The 20,877-nt window shown below is 47.0% G+C and overlaps 2 protein-coding genes across 7 annotated transcripts in view; one reads left to right on the top strand and one right to left on the bottom strand.

Moving 5' to 3' along the window:
* The window catches only part of Lpin2 (lipin 2), a 77,371-nt gene extending 73,235 nt beyond the window's left edge, over positions 1-4,136 (top strand). For all 5 annotated transcript variants that reach the window (XM_078030325.1, XM_078030326.1, XM_078030322.1 and 2 more), the window contains 2 exons: positions 235-338; positions 660-4,136. In XM_078030325.1, the coding sequence (XP_077886451.1) occupies positions 235-338; positions 660-804 (249 nt within the window). In that variant the 3' untranslated portion in view covers positions 805-4,136. The remainder of the gene's footprint in view (positions 1-234; positions 339-659) is intronic.
* Positions 4,137-7,930: 3,794 nt separating this feature from the next.
* Emilin2 (elastin microfibril interfacer 2) overlaps positions 7,931-20,877 on the bottom strand; it is a 51,707-nt gene continuing 38,760 nt past the window's right edge. The window contains exons 5-8 of one of the 2 annotated variants that reach the window (XM_013363685.4): positions 12,341-12,739; positions 10,975-11,007; positions 10,103-10,234; positions 7,931-8,985 (exon numbers count right to left, since the gene is read on the bottom strand). In XM_013363685.4, coding sequence (XP_013219139.2) covers positions 8,648-8,985; positions 10,103-10,234; positions 10,975-11,007; positions 12,341-12,739 — 902 coding nt within the window. In that variant the 3' untranslated portion in view covers positions 7,931-8,647. The remainder of the gene's footprint in view (positions 8,986-10,102; positions 10,235-10,974; positions 11,008-12,340; positions 12,740-20,877) is intronic. The other variant, XM_005337119.5, reaches the window with a different exon arrangement.

Here is a 20,877-nt window from a genome sequence, read left to right as displayed (position 1 = left end):
ATCTTACACTCAAAAGGCCTTGCTTCTCCTTGGCTGCCCAAGTTTGCTTGATTCCCTCTACACCCTCAGGTGGCACCACACACTAGCTTGGGTTTGTCTAAAGCTCAATTCAGAGGCAAAATTATACTGCTCCGCACCACATGTTTCTGTAGAGTCTTCTATTCATGCAGTGTTTCTGACTCACAGTAACTAGTGAAGCTTTTCCTAACATCTTCTCCATGTTTTCTTCTGCAGGATGTTTATGCTTACACACAAGTTGGAGTTCCAGACTGTAGAATATTCACCGTGAATCCTAAGGGTGAATTAATCCAAGAAAGGACCAAAGGAAACAAATCATCGTAAGTGCATTCCTAATTCTCAGCTAGCACCATACAGCAACAGTTGCAGCTGGGAATAGATGATAACTGAAATTAGACCTATCTTGGAGGATCAGAGAGCTGTTCCTCCTCTGGGTGTTTTCTCCTCTAGAATAGCTGTTTAAGTGATTCCTGACTACTCAGATATGTACGAGGAAGTCTGTGCCCTGGGATGGGACTGAGACCTGTCTCTGAACCTGCCTATGTGAAGAATCTGAATAAGCAGCTTTACAGCCCATGCACTGTGCCTTATCTTGATTTTGAAGTAACAATCTGCATCTCTTCCCCAATCCCTTCTCCTAGGTATCATAGGCTGAGTGAGCTTGTGGAGCACGTGTTCCCACTTCTCGATAAAGAACAGAATTCTGCCTTTTTGTGCCCAGAGTTCAGCTCTTTCTGCTACTGGCGAGACCCAATCCCTCATGTGGACCTGGATGACCTGGCCTGAAGTGGCACCTGTGGCAGGGGTAATGGGGAGGTGTAGTCACTCTCCTCACAGCAGGGAAGGTGACCTATCCTGTGGACAAGGATCCAGGGCTGACAGTGGGGCACCTGCTTTCTAGAGCAGGGACAGGGCCCCTGGAGCTGGCACAGCCACCCTCCTTCACCTTCCTAGGCTATTGCTCAGCCCTCGGAAGGAGGAGAGAGGGGCTCAGCCTGAGTTAAAGCCCTTGTGCTCTGTCACACATGGGCCTTCACACGTGCTTCCTGCGGAGTTGTGTACTGGGCACTCCTTCAATTTTCGTAACTTAAAAGGAAGAAAACAGAAGTTAAAGAATGGACCAAAACTTTACACAAAGTAAAGTGTTAACAATTTCTACTGAGCAGTTGAGATTGTCTCTCTATAACCAGGGCTTTCTTCAGAGGGTCCGGTCCACTGAACTGCCACAGATCCAGTTGTGATGCTGGCTGAAACTATCTGTGAACATCTTTCCTCTGGGTTCCTCCATTTCTGCACATTGAAACAGAATAGCTGCTTGCTGTGCCAAGTTGGGTGGGCCCCCAGGGCTTATTCACCAGAGCCACTGAACCCAGACCCACCAACATGAACTTCTGGGGAGAAAATCCCCTTGGATAATCAGTTTCTTATCTATGACTACTCTATGGTGAGAGGCCTTTAAGTTATTTCTTAGACATAGCTGAAGAATAGATTTATATTTGATGTCTAGAATAATGTGGGATTTTGAGTTTCAAAACAAAGAACACCAACACAGAAATGCAAGTACACAGTTGCAGTGGGTCCTGGGGATAGCCCTTTTCTCTGTCCTTGTGCCTATTGCCTGGCTTAGATGGGGCTTTAGGTATCTTGCTTTGGGACAGGATTTCTAAAATTCCATGCTTCAAATTAGTCAGGGAAGCACAATGAAGCTTGCATAAAGGCCACTGGCCGGTAGTTTTGGCTTTGTCATCACAACCCTATGTTAAATTCTATAAAAACCATGTGAGAAAGGGGTCTTGGAGCTCCTGTTGAGCAGTCAGCCCTTCAGCAGTGACCCCAGACCAGCTTTCTAACTCCTCTGGCAGCTGGGGCACTTATGTGGTTGGCAAGTGCAGAGACTACCCTTTGAGACCCCATGGGGACAGAGAGATACTCATGCATTTGCACTAAAATATACATGGCAGCTGCATGGACTGGCCTGGTTGTAATGAGCTCGTATCAAATGTGGGAATAGAGAGCAGCAGGGAAGGATTGTGTGCCAGAAGCCCCTCTGGTATTGGTGATCAGGTGGGTGTTGTCAGTCACTGTGGTGTTAACATTGAGAGAACTGTTCAGGGCTTTCAGGGGACTTGAAATGGCCCCAGGTCAGAGCCCTCCGTTGAGGAAGATGCAGGAAGCAGTGTTTTCCTGAGCTGAGGGGGAGCTGCAGATGCTTTTAGGTAGTTTCATTTCCAACTCCGGGTGTCCCTGTCATCTTCTCGGGGAACTTCTCTTGTTTTAGTTTGCTTTACCCAAAATAATACTAATCTGGAGTTGGAGAAACGGGTGATTATTTTTCCAGATTGGAGAGTTGAAAGGCCCTGACTGATTGCAGCCTTTTTTTCCCTAGTGCTGTTGGGTATGGAGGCACTGTTGAAACCCCTTGAACACAGTTCTCAGTGGCAAACTCTGGAGGCACATATTCCTAGAGAAGAGATGACACGGGCTTTCTCCAGTGCAAAACCTCCCCTTTAAATAGTGCTAAGGACTAATTGTTTAATGAGTTTATTTATATATAGTAAATAGGAGAACTAGGTTATGTTTATATGAAGTTCTATCCAGTTAGTGAATTAAGATTTTAGTAAAATATCCATGCAGTTTTCTTATTTCCATAGATGCCACCAGTGTGTCCTTTCAACTGCCTTTGATTTAGAGGAAGAATGAGAGCTTTATGTGCTTAATCTGTGCTTAGTAGGACTTCTTTGCATATGTGTGGTACAGAAAATCTTAATATCCATCCTCTTTTTAGGTTGTCCTTCACAATTTTTGACTAGTTTGTTTTTCTTCACAAGCTCTTCTCATTGGATATACAGGCCTTCTGAGAGGATCCAACCTAGTATCTGGATCTCCCAGCCTGTGTTGAGGGTAGCTGGTTCTTCTGTCTCAATGTCCACTAGCCCTAGACTTTGTTGCTGCAGATTGATCCAGTGGGTACGTAGGCTAATGACCGTGAGTCTTTTTCCTTGTTTAAAGGAGTCCCTTTTGCTGAAAGTAGATGATTACTATTGCTGTAATGTTAAGAAAATATTAAGTTTGTGCTGAACATCCATTGCCATTTGGTACAAATGACATTTGTTCTTTCTGTGAAAGAGAGATGCCCTTGAGTGTGTTTGCACACAATCTCTTAGGATGGCGAGTTGAAGCATCAACTTCACGCTGGCTCAGTGACAAGCAACGTCACAAGGACAGCTGTAGGGAGATTGGGCTCTTCTAAGTCATTCTTGTCAGTTGCTCCATTGGTGACATGACCCCTTTCCCTCTTCCCACTTCAGTCTAACTTTAGTGTTTGCTCTGATATCATGTGTTAAAGCTTGTACTGCTGTGGAAGTTAATGTCTGCTCTCCGTCAGGCTCTGCGAGGTACATGTGTGGACTTGGAGCATGCACACTTAGCGCCATAATCAGTAATGTTTCACTGTGTTCAAACACATCTACATAGAGTTTTCATTTGGAAAAAGAAACCTATTAGTTTTATGTCCTAAAACAAAAGCTGCTAAAAATCATAGGGAAACCAACTGAGGAGGAAAGGTGACTAAGTGACTGAAACATGCTTCTGCCCTGAACAGCCCACTTGACTGTGGGCCTGCACACAGCCCTTCTCTAGTTGCTTTGAAGGTGAAGCAAGGCCTTTGAGAGAAGAAATGGTTAGAAAAAACATTAAGCACTTTCTCTTTTTGCAAGTTGGTGAAAACAGATTCATCCAGGGAGCTTTATCTTTTCAAGTATCATATTCACTCTGGGAAACCTTGTTTTCCCATGTTTTAGAGCATGCTGGGTTTTATTTAAAACTGGTTAAAATAAATGTTATTTCCAGGTGGAAAATGACTTTTGGTTTGGTTTGAGGGTAAGAAAGGGAAGGGAAACTGCTCTTTAATTTAATAATTACGTTCAGCCAATGATGAAGTATTTGATTATTAGACAGAAATATCACTAATAAGTTTTCAGTTGTCTGAAATTAATTGTAAACATCAATACAGTACTCTTTAGTTATGGTAAAGACGTCTTAAGATGAATGGCTCATATTTTGGTGCAGTGTTTGATGTTCAAAACAAAATGTTACAACAATAAACAAACAAACTCTGAGTGCATTTGACTCTTTTCTTTCAAGGGACAGTTAAATCATATTCTCTATTCTTTTGCCAGAAATTGATAATTTCCATAAATTAACATTTTGATCTTTTCTGACACTTACACGATGTGTCTATGTGCTTATTTTTAAAAACTGATTCCAGAAGTGAAGCTACACTCATAGGAACTAACCTCTCTTGCTTTGTAGGTTCTGCCAGGAAGTGATTCATTCATACATATGTAATTTCTCTTGTAATCTGGCTGGTGGACATATCAGCCCTTTAGAGTCCCCTAGGAGTTCTACTCAGAGTCCTGAACACCCCACCTTTCATTAAACCCTTCCTCAGGATTTGCCACTTAGCAGTCCTGATGTTTTCATTAGATCAGCGGGAGTCAAAGTGATCTTTGACCAAAAGCCCACATCCCACAGATTAAATCCTTTTCATCCTCTCAGATTGCTGCAGGGCGGCACATGTTGGATCACGGTTCCTCCATCAGTGAGCTTTCAAGTATCAAAAAACTTGGTATTTAATTCCTCTTTACTATGATAAGAGGGCAGGGTGACAGGAACTATGAGTCTTTAGGGTATACTTTGGGACTGAAAATGAAGAACTTAGAGACTGCAGCATCTCAAATTATAATGAGTACAGAAATCTCCTAAGAGCTTGTTAAAGTGCAACACGTTTGAGGGTACCCAAGAGTCTGCATTTCTGGTTAGCTCCCAAGCTAATAAGTCGAGCTTTATTGCTGGTCTGGAGATCTCATTTTACTCAGCAAGGGTTAAATCAGCCTTAGATTTTACAGATAAAGAAGCTGAGGCCCACAGAAACTAATAGTTACTCCTTTGTAGGCATTCATTATATCATTTTGTGCTACTGTTGCTTTGTAAGAGCCTGTTAGCAGTTGGATGTCAGCTGCAGGCTGCATCTACCTGAAGCTGAAAATGTGGGCAGTCCAGTAGCAGAGCCGCAGTACTGATTTCTTCTTGGCAACATGAGGATGATCTGAAGAGCTGCACGGTGTGACTGTTACACCCAGTTAATTTCTTGTCATTATTGCATTTTCCCAAACCTCTTGAATTATTCTTGGAATTCCACAGGACTTCTTGGGCAATAATTAGACCACTTGAATGCATGACCCTGTGCACCATATGTGCCCAGACTGTTTTGGGTCAAATGCTAGTGCATTGAGCAAGATAGCTAACTATTCTGAATTACAAAGGTAGAGTGGATTAGTAATCTGTTAAATATGTTCCCTAACATCAGGAGAGGGAGCATTTTTTGGTACAGGAAATCTTATTTCACACAAAGCTAACAAACTCGGGGAAGTGATTATTTCTGAGCTGGTACAGATTCTGAACAGCACTGTCACCCTACTTGAAGGAGACAAGTAATTAGTCATCCTTCATGAAAAATGATGCATGGGGGGTTACTTCCTAACCTTTGAGGGTGAGATTGGAGAAAGCATCCCTATCATCTCTTTTCCTGTCAGTGACAGAACTCAGGAGAGGAACCAAAGAACTGGTATGTTGGCATGTTTTGTAATTACTGATTTCCAGGTGGCAAAAACTTAGGTTAAAAAAAAAATTACTAGAAGGCCAAGGAATTAGAGGATAGAGCACTTGCCTGGCATGTATAAGATTCTGTTCTTTCCCCAGCAAAAAAAAAAAAAAACAGACATACATTCACACACTCTCAGGGAATTTGATTATAAAGGAAATGGTTTGCCCAGAACAGCTCCAGGTCCCTTAAGTAAGGGGTCAGCGGACATCCTTCCCTAAGCTTAGAGGCCCATCTCAATTGAAGTTCTGTCACATCCTACACCCAGTGGAGTTTGCATGTGTCCTTTTTTCCTTCCCATCTTAGGAAGGCATAAGAAAAACATGAATGTTTAGAAAATGGATATGGGCAAAGCCATTTTCAGATCTACAGGTATGGACTTAGTCATGTCTCTGACCACAAGATACCCCTTTCAAACTGCAGATAATTTGTGGGAAACTATTTAAAATATGGTAGTCATTGGGAAAGCTAAGTAATGTTGCTAATCTAGAAATAATTTCAAATACAAAGTCCATTGATTTGCATTCTTTAATGAGGCCATTTGGTAGTGTTCCATGTGGGGGGAAAGTGTTTCATTTAAGACTTGAGTACCTGGACCTTTTTCTCTGCAACAACTCTTTGATTTCAGAAGTTATAGCCTCAGCTGGGGGTGTCATGGCACACATTCGTAGTTCCAGCCAATCAGGAGGCTGATTGGGAGAGTGGCTTGTGCCCAAGAATTCAGAGCCAACTTGGACGACATAGCAAAAACCCCTTAAAATTTTTTTTAAAGTCATAACCACCTTAGGTTTGATGAAGCCCTAGGATTTGGTTTGTACCTCTCATGCACAGCTTCAAGGGTATTGACTTCTTGAAGGGCCATGCTCTGAAACTCTGCCCTACCCCCCACCACAGCGTTTGAGCTTTCTTGACCCTGTTGTTTTCCATCTGAATGAAAAGACAGGCTCTTCCCTTATAATCTTGCTGTTACATGTGGTAGGGTCTAGCTTTCATCTCATTTTATCTTGAAATAAATGCAGGCTCCTGCTATAATTATGCTGCTTTGCCTGTCTTAGATGCACAGAGCTGAAATGCATGTATTTTGGTAAATGAGTCAAGTTGCACTGAGGATGACTAAGTTGTGTGTGATGCACTAGAAGCAGCCTGTGGAAGAGTAGACAATGCAGTTGTTACCTACCTTCTCTCTGGTTACTGCTTTTCCATTGAGTGTTTGCCTCCTTTGGCACTGAAGTCTTTAGAAGGGGAGTGTGAGGAAAGAGGGTGTAAGCATGTGTGTGCCAACTGGGTTTTCCTGAAAACACTCCACTGCTTTGGGGTTTTTTTTCCATGAGACATTTCTAGGATAGCCAAGGATACACTGACAGCTGCTTTTAGCCAATTCACCAGCTGCAGAAACAAGGGGAGAGAACAGCCATTCTTCCTCCCTTTCCTGGACAGAGGTCTGAATTATAAAATAGTCAGCAGCAAACTTTGAGTGCTAGTTCACTTCTCCCCAGCTGCAGTAAGGGATGAGTGCAGTGGCCACCCTGTAATTTTCTTTGCAAACAGGGCTTGAAACACAAGGCATTTTTATAGCTCAAGAGCCTCTTCTGCCAGCTCAGTGCAGGCCAAGGACACTAAAGCTCTTGTTTCTCTCGTGTGCACCTTCCCCTGGCGTACTTGACTGATGAAAACATCTTCCCAACCTGGTTAGCGGAATCCACATTGTGCTAAAGGGTCTGGTGTGCCTACAGGTTTCTGGGGCTGCTAATGAAGTATTACTGCGCCTGGGCCTAGAACAGTGTGTGCTTGCTTTGGGAAGATGCCCACCTTCTCAGATGATCTCAGCTTTCAGAAGTGATCAGTTTTGTGTTGAGCCTCTTGTTGCTTAGGAACCTTAAAGAGTTCATAAGCTATGTCTTGCCAGTGATCTGTGCAATGAAGCAGTGAGGATTTGGTCTCAAATCCTGGGACCAAATCTGCTGATTATATGTGAGTTTCCAGTCTTCCGTGGAAGAGCCCTTCTTTAGCTGTGGGATCATGGCGAACCCAGACCTCCAAGCACAGCTAGTCTGCCTTTACAAGCCAAAGACAAAACCCAGGCATACAGCCTGGTTGCTCATAGATAAGTTTTATAGTAGAGACTAATTTATGCAAGATCTTTCTACAGCCATTTAAAAAAAAAAAAAAAGTCAATTGCCTTTCTACAGTTTGCTTTTTAGCAGTAACTCCCAATCCGTAAGGCACCAGACTTAGAGAAGTAACTCAAAGTGGTTTTACATATTTATTGACACTCCCTGTCTTTGCACTTCAGTTGCACATGTCATCTAAGGAGCCCAACAAGTTTCATAAATAGTGTGTGGCACATCCCCTTTTGCAGTGGGGCCAGGGCCCAGTAAGCAGGGATGAGTCCCAGGCCATGGCAGTTAGCCAGGCAGGGAACAACCCAAACTGAACTCTGGGTCCCTGTACCGGGTGGCATGGGCCACGTTAGCACTTCAGTGTTTAAACTTTTCTCCCGCGTGCAGTTTATGGAGGAGGAGACTGCTGGCTACCCACCACCACCTCCGCGCCCCCCCACCTTCAGCCAGCTGCAGTTCCTCTCTAGCAGCAAGGCACCATCCTGCAGCCCTGCCCTCTGGGAAGCAGTGTAAACCTCCACAGGTAGCACCAGGTGTGTTCCCCAGGAACCTCTACGCGGAGCTGGAGGCCGGGAAGATGCAAGAGGGGAGCCTGATTGCAGGCAAGGGGGCTTTCCAAGTCTTCCAGTTGTCCAGTTAGAGTGACAGAAAAATAGGTGAACTCCTCACTACCTGTCTGCAAACTCTAAGGTGTGGTGGCCCAACAGCGAGGTAAGGCCTTTATCTTAGGGGCAGGTGGAAGGATGTATGCAGAAAACTCTAGATCAGTGCTCCAGTTACATACATAAACTGAATATATTAAAGCTTCAGAGTTTTTACAACTATCTCTCCCCTCTCCCTGGCCACCCTAGAGGTGGGAAAGGAAAGGATATAAGAAAACCCCACTAAAGGTGGAGTACATTTCATCAAAGTCTGTATGGGCTAACCTGCCCCCAGTCACCACCACATTGACACCGTCTCCAGCCTTCAAATGCACAACAAGGTGGAAGGCCCCTGGGCCGCCGCAAGTGTGCACAGCCCCTGGGGGTCGGTGGTACTCCAGGAATTCTCTCTTGTACCCGGCTGTGTGCAGCTGGGCCACACTGGCATTGGAGACTGAGAGGACGGCTTCCACGTAGGCATCCCGCTCAGGGGTGAGAGTGGCTGTGATCAGGTAGCGCCCATCGTAAGGAGCTGTGAAGATCCCTAGGGGGAGGAAGGCAGACAGGTGAGCTCATGTGACTCCTTCAAGGCATGTGATGCTGCTGCACAGTCTCCCATGAACTGATCAGAAACTTAAAAAAGCCTGGGGTACCCGGAGTTCTGTTTCTCCAAGTTCTGCAGGGGGCTTCTATGCCCTCACAGCAGGGGATTAGAATGGATGCTGACCAGGTGGGCCAGTGTGAGGACAGTGGCTAAAAATTACCAAAAGGCAATCAAGTCCCTCCAATAGCTTACAAGAAGCACACTTCAGGAGCACCACGTCCACATCGAATAACAACTGCCAGTAGCACCAAGGCTGGTTGGAAAAGGACCGCAACCTCACGCCACCTGCCCTGTGGGCTCTTCCCTGGCCTGGTTGGCTCAGGCATGCCAGGAAACCATGCTTCTCTTGGGATTGCCCAGTGGTCCAGATAGGCAAGAAAACCTGGGTGGACAATGGTGGGCTGATGGGAAAGGCCTTTCCCTTCACACAGAGGAAAAGGAGATCACCACGCAGGGTCCCATGGAGGAAAGGAAGACGGACGGCACTGTCAGGAAGCCTGGGGTAAGCTCCATCCCCACTATCCTCACAGGGTTCCCAAAACCCAGGGCTGAGGGCATGGGGACAATGCAGGCACTGCAGACAGACTCCGAAGTATACATTTTAAAGTAATTCTGTTTACAGTTTGAGACCCAAATGCCAGAATCCTCCCCTTCTGGAGAGAACACAGCCCCATTCTTAGCTCTGTTCATCATAAACAAGATTCTGAAGGAAGCCTATTGCTTGCCAAGTTCCAGGGGGTTAGAGTGACTGTCAGATGTGGAGAAAGAGTGGTGCTCCGTGGCCACTAGAGGACAGCTGGGAGGGAACTGGTCACAGTGCAATAGGCCAGGGCTGTCAGAGTGTTCTTAAGTACCATACAAAAATGAATGACCCTTCAGTGATGAGGGACCAGCATGCTGACCTCATGACTAGAGAACGTGGCTGCTCACTCGCCTCCCACAGTCCTGGGCAGAGCCGCACATGCCCAGAGTGAACTCCCTGACCCCACGGGAGTGGGAGCGCCCCACCTGCACTGGGGTAAGAGGAGGCAACACCACATTTCCTGCAAGTACTCACCAGTCTGGGGGTTATAAACATCCCCGTCATTTACCAGCACCTTGTTGAAGAGGACAACGCCACGGTCACTGGGGAAAGGCTTCTGGGTAAGCCCAGCAGAAAAAGACACCAGAGCAGGCCCTGGAACCCCTGCTGGGGGAGAGGGGATGTCAACACAATGGCAGTTTCTGGGGAAGGGATCTATCTGGAGCAGGGACAGGTGTCAGGGCCAGGAAATCAGGCCTACGTCCCAGGACCATTTTATTCATCTGAAAGTGGCAAAGTACCCAAGTGCCAGAAGGTCCCCCTCATCTGTCATCAGCAGTCAGCTAAGGAAGCCTGGGATTGGACTGGCTCTGGTTAGAAGGATGAGAAAGAGACTGTGTGTGTGTGTGTGTGTGCACGTGCGTGCATGTGTGCAAGACAGGTAGACTATGACCATGAGAGTGACTAACTGTGAGAGTGACTAACTGCATGTGTGAGGAAGACAGGTATATGCATGTGTAAAACTGCTTACAAGCGAGGGGCAGGTTCTGAGTGCATAAAAAGAATCATTTAGAGAGCTGTTTATTTATTAATGAGCCCATAAAGCCTGGGCCCCCGGAAGCTCATCAGGACCACCCAGGGCACGGGCCCACCCAGTGATCCTCTTGGGAAACTGAGCTGGGATGAGGTAGGGTGGAAAATTCCTTGTGTTGGACCTGCCTTCGAGCCTCTCTGAAGGGTTCGGTCCACTGCAGTCAGCAGGGGCCTGCCCTGCTGCTGTGGGTGTGCAAGGGCCGGGCCCTAAGCTCCGCTCATGCTAACAGCCCAGGGAAGAAGCAAGAGTACAGAGCAGCGTAGAGGCTACAGAGGACCATCCTTTTTTCTGCCCTGTCTCTGAGCAGACGTACCTGGGGAGGCTACAGGAGGTGACTTGGGGTATCCTGAAACACAAGAGAAAGGAATGTCAAGACCTGAAACAGTAACTCATTTGCTGAGTCCCTTTTTCCTCCCTGCCAGCATGTTCTACTTGATTCTCTATTACTAATGAAACAGACACAGCAAGGAAATCCATCCTGAGAGCTGCCCTCTCAGATCTGGAAGCACATTTGCACACTCCTGTTCCTGCTTCCTCACCAGCCTGCCTATCCCTAGACAGCCAGAGGGCCCTGAGAGCAAGCCAGCTGCAGGAATCCAAAGAGAAAGGTGGGGCGCTGGGGCCTTGGGGCCAGGCCCGGGAGGCCTTCAACTGGACTGACTGCGTGGACGGTTGGGCAGGGGCCTGCAAACATGGATGGATTAAAAAACAGCCCAGCAGAATATAGTCACCCATGACACATGGAACTAATGGAAGACCGACATCTTAGAAAAGGCAACTATGATCACTGTAGCTCAGGAGGCTGAGAAGGAACGGGAAAAGGAGAGCTAGGGGGAGACTCGGCAGTGACCCAGGCAGCCACCATGTTTCGCTGGTCATGTGTGCACTAGGCCGTCACCATCGGGGACCAACCCCAACCCTGACCATGATCAGGTGCCCCTGAAGGTCAGCCTGGTCCCCTCTGGGACCAGGAATGTTTATGGAAGCTGACATCATCTGCTCCCTCTGTTTCCACAACCCTAAGGCTGTTTCCTCACCTGTAACAGCCCCCAGGAGGGCTCGGGGCTGGAGACCAGAATGGAAGGATCCCAGAAGGCTCACTCCTTTTTTCTTCGTGCCTTAACTCTGACTACACCATCACCAGGACAGTAACAGCAGTGACACGACATGTGTGGCACGCTCCGCAGCCAAGTCCTTGGCTCTTTCATCCTCACCATAATCCCCTGAGGTTCTGTGCCATCCTCCCTTGGCATTGAAGGAACTAAATTTTAGGGACACTGAATGCCAGGTCCCAGGGCTGTGGCGAGGCTGCCTCCCACTCTGCTGTGCCCCTAACAGTCTTTGCCCCGAGCAGGCTCACTAAACTTGGTTTCTGGAGACCTCTCCTACTAGGAAGGCCAGTGAGCTGCCCCCGTGGAACAGACATCCAGCCCCTGAGATGATGACATTTCTAAGTATAATTTTCTTTGCTGTTCCTGGAGTGTGCCAGCCAACATTTATTAGATTAGCATAAATCACCCCCCTCTGGTCCTTGGCATATTTGCAAGCTTCTTTCTGAACTTGTCCCCCTAAATCTGGGACCCTAAACCCACTTGGAGCCAGGCAGTACACCCACCCCTGTCCCCCAAGGCTCAGGTGATCTGCAACCGACCCCTGTGCCTTCTCTGTGATAGGCTCACCTGGTGCTCCTGCATAGCCTTCTGCGCTGGGGATGGCCTCCTGTCCCGTCTGGCCATCCACACCCTGGGGCAGGCCCCTTCCTGACACGCCCATCCTCCCCGGAGGCCCAGCCTCTCCAGTCTCCATTAGGACCCCGGTGGAGCCAGGCAAGAAAGGCAGCCCCGTCCAGCCAGGTCGAGCTGGTGGGGGCAGTGGCTCTTCTGGGGGCCACAGCTGCGGGGGTCTCTTGGGCAGCACTGGCCGTTGGCCTGTGTGCAGTCGGCTTGCGGGGTCCTCCGGTGATGGCCGTGTTGGCTTGGGCTGCGGCAGCTTGGTGGGGGCTTCCGATGGCAAGGGCCTTGCAGGCACCTGTGGGGCCTTTGGCGCCAGGGGCTGGGGCGTTTCTGAGGGCTCCTCCGCTGAGCATTAGGAGAAAGAAACACAGGGTCAAAAAATCTCCAAGTCATTGCTGGTCTCAGGTCTGTGAGGGACTTTGCTTAGTCTCCAACACAAGCTAGTCTCAGGAGCATCAGCCATGTGGCTAGAGCATTGTCCCCACCAGGACATCCACGAACAGCACCACAGCTTGGGGCAGTCTGCATCACATCTGAAGAAGCTACGGTTAAGCTGCCTTCTGGAAGGCACCCTAAGAAGCCAGCTGGACCCTCTGCCCAACACAAAAGGATTTCCACCTCTCCTGCGCAGCAGCGGCACTCTCCAAAATGGCAGCCTGCTTGGCTCCAGCACCTAAACGAACAGATTTCACTCCATGCTTGTGCCATAGAGGTATCACAGGTTACTAACTAAAGGAACCTGAAGCCACTGGCCACCTTAGTCTCCAACACAAGCTAGTCTCAGGGTCAGCTGAGTGTTGAGGAACTCTGCTGTGGAGACCCCACATCTATCCCCAGCCAGTGATCTATGCGTATTTCAGGGAACCCCTCTCTGCAGTTGACATAGACCCAAAGGAGCAGGGATGCCCACTTGTCTCACCACACCCTGTGGATTACCAGTGGAAGGAATTTCCCACAGAGGAACCTCCTGATTCACATTCTCTTTTTGAGATGGTCACTGTGACTCATCCAGAAGCTGCCACCCATTTCTTCTCCAAATACATTCTCAGAACCAACCTTCCAGGAACCCATTCCTGAGCACTCCTCTAAAAATAACCAGTCTGACTGAGATTCCATTTGCAAAGGGAAAACAAACACCCACCTCCTCTGTTTGGTCCTGCGATGCCCCAGGTTCCAAAGCTGCATAATCACAGGCTGGGCAACAGTGATTGTGTCGTGGCCCACGTCTAGAGTGAGCATTCTCTAAGGTAAATATGGCAGATCAAATGCATGCTCCCCTCCTCCCAGAGCCAGGTTCCCAGACCACCCCTAGAGAGGTTATTTCTCAAACGGCCTTTCCTAACCCACGTTTCATGGGAGAATTAAGCCCTACAGAAAACGATTTGATCATTGTCTCCGTTCTCCCAAGGATGGTACTGAGCTAATTCCATTCTATGTACCAAAAAGTTCACTCATTACATACAACTGAATGGCTTCTGTCTCTGAGAAGGTCTGGGTGTAACAGAAAAACCAAGCCGTGGGCTGGGGCTGTAGCTCAGTGGTAGAGTGCCTGCCTTGCACGTGTGAGGCACTGGGTTCAATCCTCAGCACCACATAAAGATATTGTGTCCAACTCCAACTAAAAAAATTCAAAAAAAAAATTGAGGCAGAAGGAGTATAGACATGGGGACACTGGTATAAAAACACTAAGTCAAAGTATATACACTGAATAGACCCCTTCTCCTGCTCAGCCCTGAAGACACTTGCTCATACCTCTGATCAGTGATAGGATTCTTCAGAATTGCCCCTGTAATGGAATCTAGTCTTGAAACCCTATTTAGAGTTCACTGTTAAAGATGAACCAAGTAAGGATCACCTGGCATGTAAGGAAAGCCACCAGTATGAAACAGAACAAAACAAGCTCTCTAAACAACTAGTGAAAAGGAACTCTTAAGAGACACTGCAAAGAAAACAAATGTGTAACACCCTCAGAAGACACTGCAGCCAAGATGCAGGAATCGGTTGATATTAAAAAGAAATAAGGGGGGCTGGGGTTGTGGCTCAGCAGTAAGCACTCACCTAGCACATGTGAGGCACTGGGTTCGATCCTCAGCGCCACATAAAAATAAATAAATAAACAAAGGTATTATGTCCATCCACAACATACACACACACACACACACATACATATATATATAAAGAAATAAGAATATGATGAGCCCTTGCAGATTGAAAGTATGTTTGCCAAAATAAGAAAGTCTGATAAAAGGGTTGATAGACAAAATCAAGTAAATCTTTCAGAAGGCAGGACAAAATGATGGACAGGAGGAGGAAACCATAAGAAAATTATTGGTGTGAGGGCGTGCTGGGGTTGTGGCTCAGTGGTACAGCACTTGCCTAGCATGCACGAGGCACTGGGTTCGATCCTCAGCACCACATAAATGTAAAATAAAGATACTGTGTCCACCTAAAACTTAAGAATAAATATTTTTTAAAAAAGAAAATTATCAAGTCAACTTAGTCTTTCTAGAAAAAGATCAGAAAAACTGTAGAGTAGGGGTGGGGGGGTGGTAAGGAGAGAATGAATTTCCCAGAACTGAAGAAAATTAAAGATCCTAGCATCGCTGTTGAATAAAAAAATATGGTTTGAATGTCCCATACAAAACTCAGGTTGAACTTAATCCCCAATGCAACAGGAGTGGAGATGGGGCACAGGGGTGGAGGTGGGGCACAGCGCCAGGTGTTCAGTCATTGGGTTCTCTACCCTTACAGCTGGTGAATGTGATGGGAGTGAGTTATCTCCAGAGCACGTTGTTATAAAGTGAGCTTATCCCCTTTGTGATTCTCTCATTCCCATAAGTTTGCTTGCCTCTTTGCCCTTTGACCATTGAATAACATAACCAAGAGGCCCTCGCCGGATGCCCAGTACCATACCCTAGGACATCCCACCTCCAGATTTGTGAGAAATAAATCTCTTCTTTATACATTACCCAGTCTCTGGTATTCTGTTATGGCAACACAAGACAGACTAAAACACCACAGCATATTCAGAACACTGAAGATAAAGAAAAGATACCACGGGCTGGGCTGTAGCTAAGTAGTAGAGCGCCCTCCTTGCACATGTGAGGTACAGGGTTTGAGCCTCAGAACCACATAAAAATAAAGACATTGTGTCCACCTACAATTAAAAAAAAATATTTTAAAAAGAAAGGATACCACAAACTTTCAAAAGAAAACACATAAAAAGTACAAACCACAAAGGCATCATCAAGCTCCCCAACAATACTATGGGAAACTAGAAGTCAAAAGGAGGATGCCTTCAAACATTGAAGGAACATAATTATTAACTATTCTATATTTAATTCTATACCTAGCCAAAATATCCATCAATCATGAGAGCAAAATAAAGACATTTTGGGTTGAGGTTGTGGCTCAATGGTAGAGCCTAGCATGTGTGAGGCACTGAGTTTGATTCTCAGCACCACATTAAAAAAAATAAATAAAGGTATTGTGTCCATCTAAAATAAGTAAATAAATGAAGACATTTTCAGAAACGCAATAGTTTAAAAGAAAACAGATCAAAACTCCTCAAAAGCAACCTTTTCTTTAAAAGCTATTCCAAGTTCAAAGTATTAGACAAAAGGGGAATGAAGGGAAGGGAGGTGGGATAGAAATAGGAAAGGCAGTGGAATGAATCTGACATGTACATATATGCATAGACCAGAGTGAATCTCACCATCGTGCACACCCACAAGACTGGAATCCTAAGTAGAATAAGATATATTCCATGCTTGTATAAATATATCAAAATAAATTCTATTGTCATATATAACTAAAAAGAACCAAGTAAAAAATACTAAAAAAGAAAAAAAAAACAATTGAAACTATTTTCCACTGAAATAAAGGAGTCAGCTATGAAAAAGAGTCAGGAAGAGGGTCTCACACCAAAAAAAAAAGGTGCAAGCTGTTTCTTGAAGAACAGCTAGTGAAAGCAGTCTCAGGTTGAAAGCCTTAGAGTCCATCTAGAAAAATGACGGACCCAGATTGGTTCAGAAAGAATTCCAGAAATGAGGTTTCCAATTAAAAAAAAAAAAAACAGAAACAGAACTGGCCAAATGGCCTGATAGGTTTCATGGCAGATAAAATTATACTGAGAGGCTGTTGGGAGAATGGGAAGAATCCAAAATAGACACATAAAGTCTAAGCAAGTACTGACTGCTAACTCAGAAAAGCAGCTAAAGAATGCAATGTGACCATGGAGAGCTATGGTGCTCCTCATAGCATAAATATTGAAAATTGATTTATGGTAATATAACCACTTTGGAGTTGGGAGGAGGGGAAGCCAATATAAAATGTCTAAAGCTGATAAGTCAATTTAGAAGTAAAGAGGTAAGTATCAAGGGAGGCAGGGAGGAACACCTGGAAAAAGTCGTAGAAGGGAAATTGGGGGGCAGGGGGCTGGGTTTTAGTATCAGCTTCTCAGTGCTATTTTACCTCTTCATATAAAATTTAATTGTAGGAGACACTCATAAGGGCCAGTTTCCACTCTTTTGCCTCCAACTCAAGCATGCTTGAGTGTGTTCCTTGTCTGTCTTCTTTCTTCCCCCTCATTTGCCACCGCCTGCCCCCAGCTCAGCAGCTGCCTTCCTCCCCAGCACACACACTTCTGCCCCAGCCCCGAGCCCCAACACCTCCCTTCTCTTCTTGGATTTGCTCCAACCAACATTGCTCCTCTCTTTTCAATCATTTTTTCCTTCCTCCATTCTGGTTCCTTCCTGGCTCTTTAGCCCACGTTTATGTACCTCCATCCAAAATTTTAAAATACTTTTTCCTCAGTCCTACAACCGTGAATGAATTGCAATCAGCCAAATACCTTAAAATAGCTAAGCCCGGCCAAGTATGGTGGTACATGCCTGTAACCTCTGCAGCTCAGGAGGCTGAGGCAAGGGGATTGCAAATTCAAGGCCAGCCTCAGCAACTTAGTAGATCCTGTCTCAAACTAAAAAATAAAACGGGATGGGGATGTAGCTCAGGGGTTAAGCCCCTCTGGGTTCAATCCCCAATACCAATAAATAAATAAATAAATAAAGGCAAAGTACAGGCCTCTCAGATGGGTCCTCATTCACCAAACCTCCTAATCAGTACTCTGTCAGAAATCCACCATGGCTCTCCTCCTCTCCCCTTCTAGTCCTCCATCTCCTGACACTGAGTCCCTCACCTCCTTTGGTAATAGCTACCTCGCTGGTGTCCCGCTCTCGTCTGCCTTTTCCTGGCTTTATGCCTTTCCTTCCGCTGTGCACACCCCCTAAAACAGCCTCTTCCAGCCCCCATGCCTGAAATCCTAGTTCAAATACCACTTCCTCCATGAAGCCCTCTTGGATCTGCCCAGCAAGCCCTGAGCAAGCTTCTCTCTGAACCAGCAAAAATTGGGGCCTCCAGAGACTGTTGATTTTGTGTATTTTTCTTCTCCGGCTGTCTGGTGATTATACATCTTAATTATCTTTCATCCCCAGGGCTTGGCACAGAGCCTCGTACATGACATTGAGCAATTGAAGGGTTTGGTAAATAAAAGGAGGCTGAAAATATGACAGGTACTATGGGTCATGGCCTAATTGCTCTCAGCCATTAAATTGGGCACTTGAATCTTGCCCCAAATCATTGCCATTCTGGGGTCCCATTGAGGGCAGCACACATGGGACAATTTTTTTTTAATATTCATCACTCTCTCAACACTAAGGCTTATCACACCCAGTGGAAGGCAGAGAAAAAAAAAGAATGAACCAAGATACTGTCCAGTCGCCCCCAGCCCTGGCCTCTCCCAGCTCAGGCCCCACCCACAGCGTCACGTGGCTCTCCAGCACAGACAGTCATTACCAAGTCACAACAAAGACTGGACAGCGATTCTGGAAGGATCCCTCTCCGTGGCTGATGCACGGAACACATGGTTCCAATTGACGGAGCGACCATTTGAATCCAACTCTTCGCAGGAGCCAAGTGTGACTCCCTGCGGGACATAATGCCTGAGGAATGAAGAGTCAAGGGCAGATCGGCCCCGAGGTACCTGGCCTGGCTGCCAAGAGGTGGGCTTACGCCACCACGAGCAGGCAGGAGGGACCTGACCCCCAGCACTGACTCCAACCCCTCTTCTCTGAAGCTCCTATTAAAAGCCAATTTCAAAGGAACCTGCTCCCAACAAGTGCCCTGAGGAGCCGGGCTGTGGGGGGACCTGGGGGCATGGGGTTAGCCCTGCACCTGGCAACTGGGTGGTGTCTAGTCGATAAACAAGGAGCTGGGGACAAGGGCCAGCCTACACTGTTAGGGTCTATGTTTGAGGCTGAAATCTCTCAAGTTATCAACGTTATCCATGCAATGGGCTCACCCTGCTGTGTCCTCCTGTCACCAGGCGGAATTCAACACCCATCAGACAAAGTGACGGATGTGGGGCATTCTGCTAACTGTAAAGCACTGTTCAGGTGTCGAGTGCAATCCATCCGAGGTCCAGTGGAGGTCAAACCATCTCCCTAGCATCTAAAGGGTGTCTCTGCCAAGCAAATGCTACAACTGGAGTATTTTAAAAACGCTGATCCAGGCTTGAAAACAAAAATCCACCAAAATGCTCAGCAACAGAACACCAAGTGGGGGCCATGGGATGCTTTCAGGGAAGTCAGCCACACCAGTGGCAGAGCCCTAGTTCCTGGGAGGAAACCCCAGCCATCATGCCCTGGGCATGAGAAGCACCTGCCTCATCAAGAAATCAGAGAAACGGGGACTGAAGGGACCCCGGGTGAGGAAGACTGGCCAGGAAGTGGGCGATAAGTCAGCCTGACAGGTGGGCATGCAAAAGGCCCCTCAGGGCTGAGAAGCAGCTCTTCAGAAAACCTGGATTGTTCTCTGGACAACACAGGAAGGGAAACTTAGATGCACTGGAATAATCCACCAGGAGCAAGTGGCCAACTCAAGGCTTTTGGCTGTGATTGGAATGAAGAGGGAAAAAAAAACCAAAACCCTCTCTCTGGCTGCATCACAAAAGGGACTGCTCTTCCTCAAGAGCAGAGGCTGCACAGGCCATGCTGTAAAACACCAGCCCAGACGTGCCAACCTTGAAACCCCGTGGAACAGAATAGGCTGGCTAGGGAATGCAGATCTCAGTTTGTGCAAAGTAGGAACTAGAGAACGTTGAAATAGCAAGACAGCCTTGGTCAAGATCTCCACCAAGACGTTGGAACTAGAAATGGCATTGCTATCACTTTCCACAGAGAGTGGGGCTTACCTACCTGAGCATCAGCGTCACTCGTGTTTTTTGGTTAAAAATTCACAAGCCAATTATAAAAGTTATATGGATAAGCCATAGGGGAGGGACATATCAATAACTGAATCAGGGGGCTGGAGTAGAGCACTTGCTTAGCATGCACAGGCCCTGGGTTCCAATCCCAGCACTGCATGAAGTCAGAATAATTAAATAGCTGGAACAGTCAGTCTGTACAGGGCTCACACAGGCCCAGCCGACCTTCTGTGGGTGCTGCAGTGCCAAGGTGGGCGGATTATGTTCTTTCTCTCTTCCTCGCCCCCACCCCTTGTTTCTGGCACCCGTTACCCTAATGGTTAATCCTACCCTGCCACCTCCAAGGTGACCTCCCTTCCCATTTCAGAACCAGAGCTAGGGTTTGTTTGAATTGCACATCGCTAGGACTCACTTGGTCCCTGCAGAGTGGTATCCCCTAAGTCAGCCGGAGTCCTCCTGTCTGTAAGGATCCTTCAGGGTTCTATGGGTGCAGCTATGGGTCAAGCTCGGGTCTAGAACAGGGCCAGTACAGATTCCAGGTCACCATGGAGACAAGCAGCTGCCACTTATAGCCACCAAAGAGCATTACAAAAACCAGATGCCCACAGGGCAGAAGGGTGTAAACTCTCAGCCTTTCTTTTTTCTCTTGTCTTTTTTTGGGGGTGCTGATGTATACACACAGCTGATTTGGCCTTTATATAAAGCTGTAAACCTGTGACTCAGCCCATCACGCTGTCTTGGACCTAAATCAACCCCAACCTCGGCTGACGGCAAGTCAGTGGCCAAAGCTGTGATAACGCTGGCGACGGGCCACTCACCCCGGCCAAACTTCACGGCCCAACAGTTATTTTGATAGTCTGTGCTTTCTCATTCTTACCACTTTACTTGGGCAACTTGATAAAAATAGGATTCTTACATCCATAACACACCAAAGAAATCGTTGTGCTTTAGGTATGAGGTGTTCCCCCAAAACTCTCATCGGAGACAATGCAAGAAAGTTTAGAGGTGAGACGAGTGGGTTCTGAGAGCCCTCACCCTATCACACCTTAGTCCACTGGTAGGCATTAACTGGGTGCTAACTGTGGGCGGGGTGGGGTGCGGCTGGAGGAGGTAGGTCACTGGGATTCCCTCTCCCTCTCCCCTTCCTAAATGCCATGTCCTGAGCTGCTCTCCCCCTCCACACCCTTCCACCATGATGCCCTTCCTCACCTCAAGCCCAGAG

The sequence above is a fragment of the Ictidomys tridecemlineatus genome, chromosome 13 (genome assembly GCF_052094955.1).
Source record: "Ictidomys tridecemlineatus isolate mIctTri1 chromosome 13, mIctTri1.hap1, whole genome shotgun sequence".
NCBI classification, from domain to species: Eukaryota; Metazoa; Chordata; class Mammalia; order Rodentia; family Sciuridae; genus Ictidomys; species Ictidomys tridecemlineatus.
Note: the sequence above shows the minus strand (reverse complement) of the source record. Positions and strands in the feature narration are given on the sequence as shown.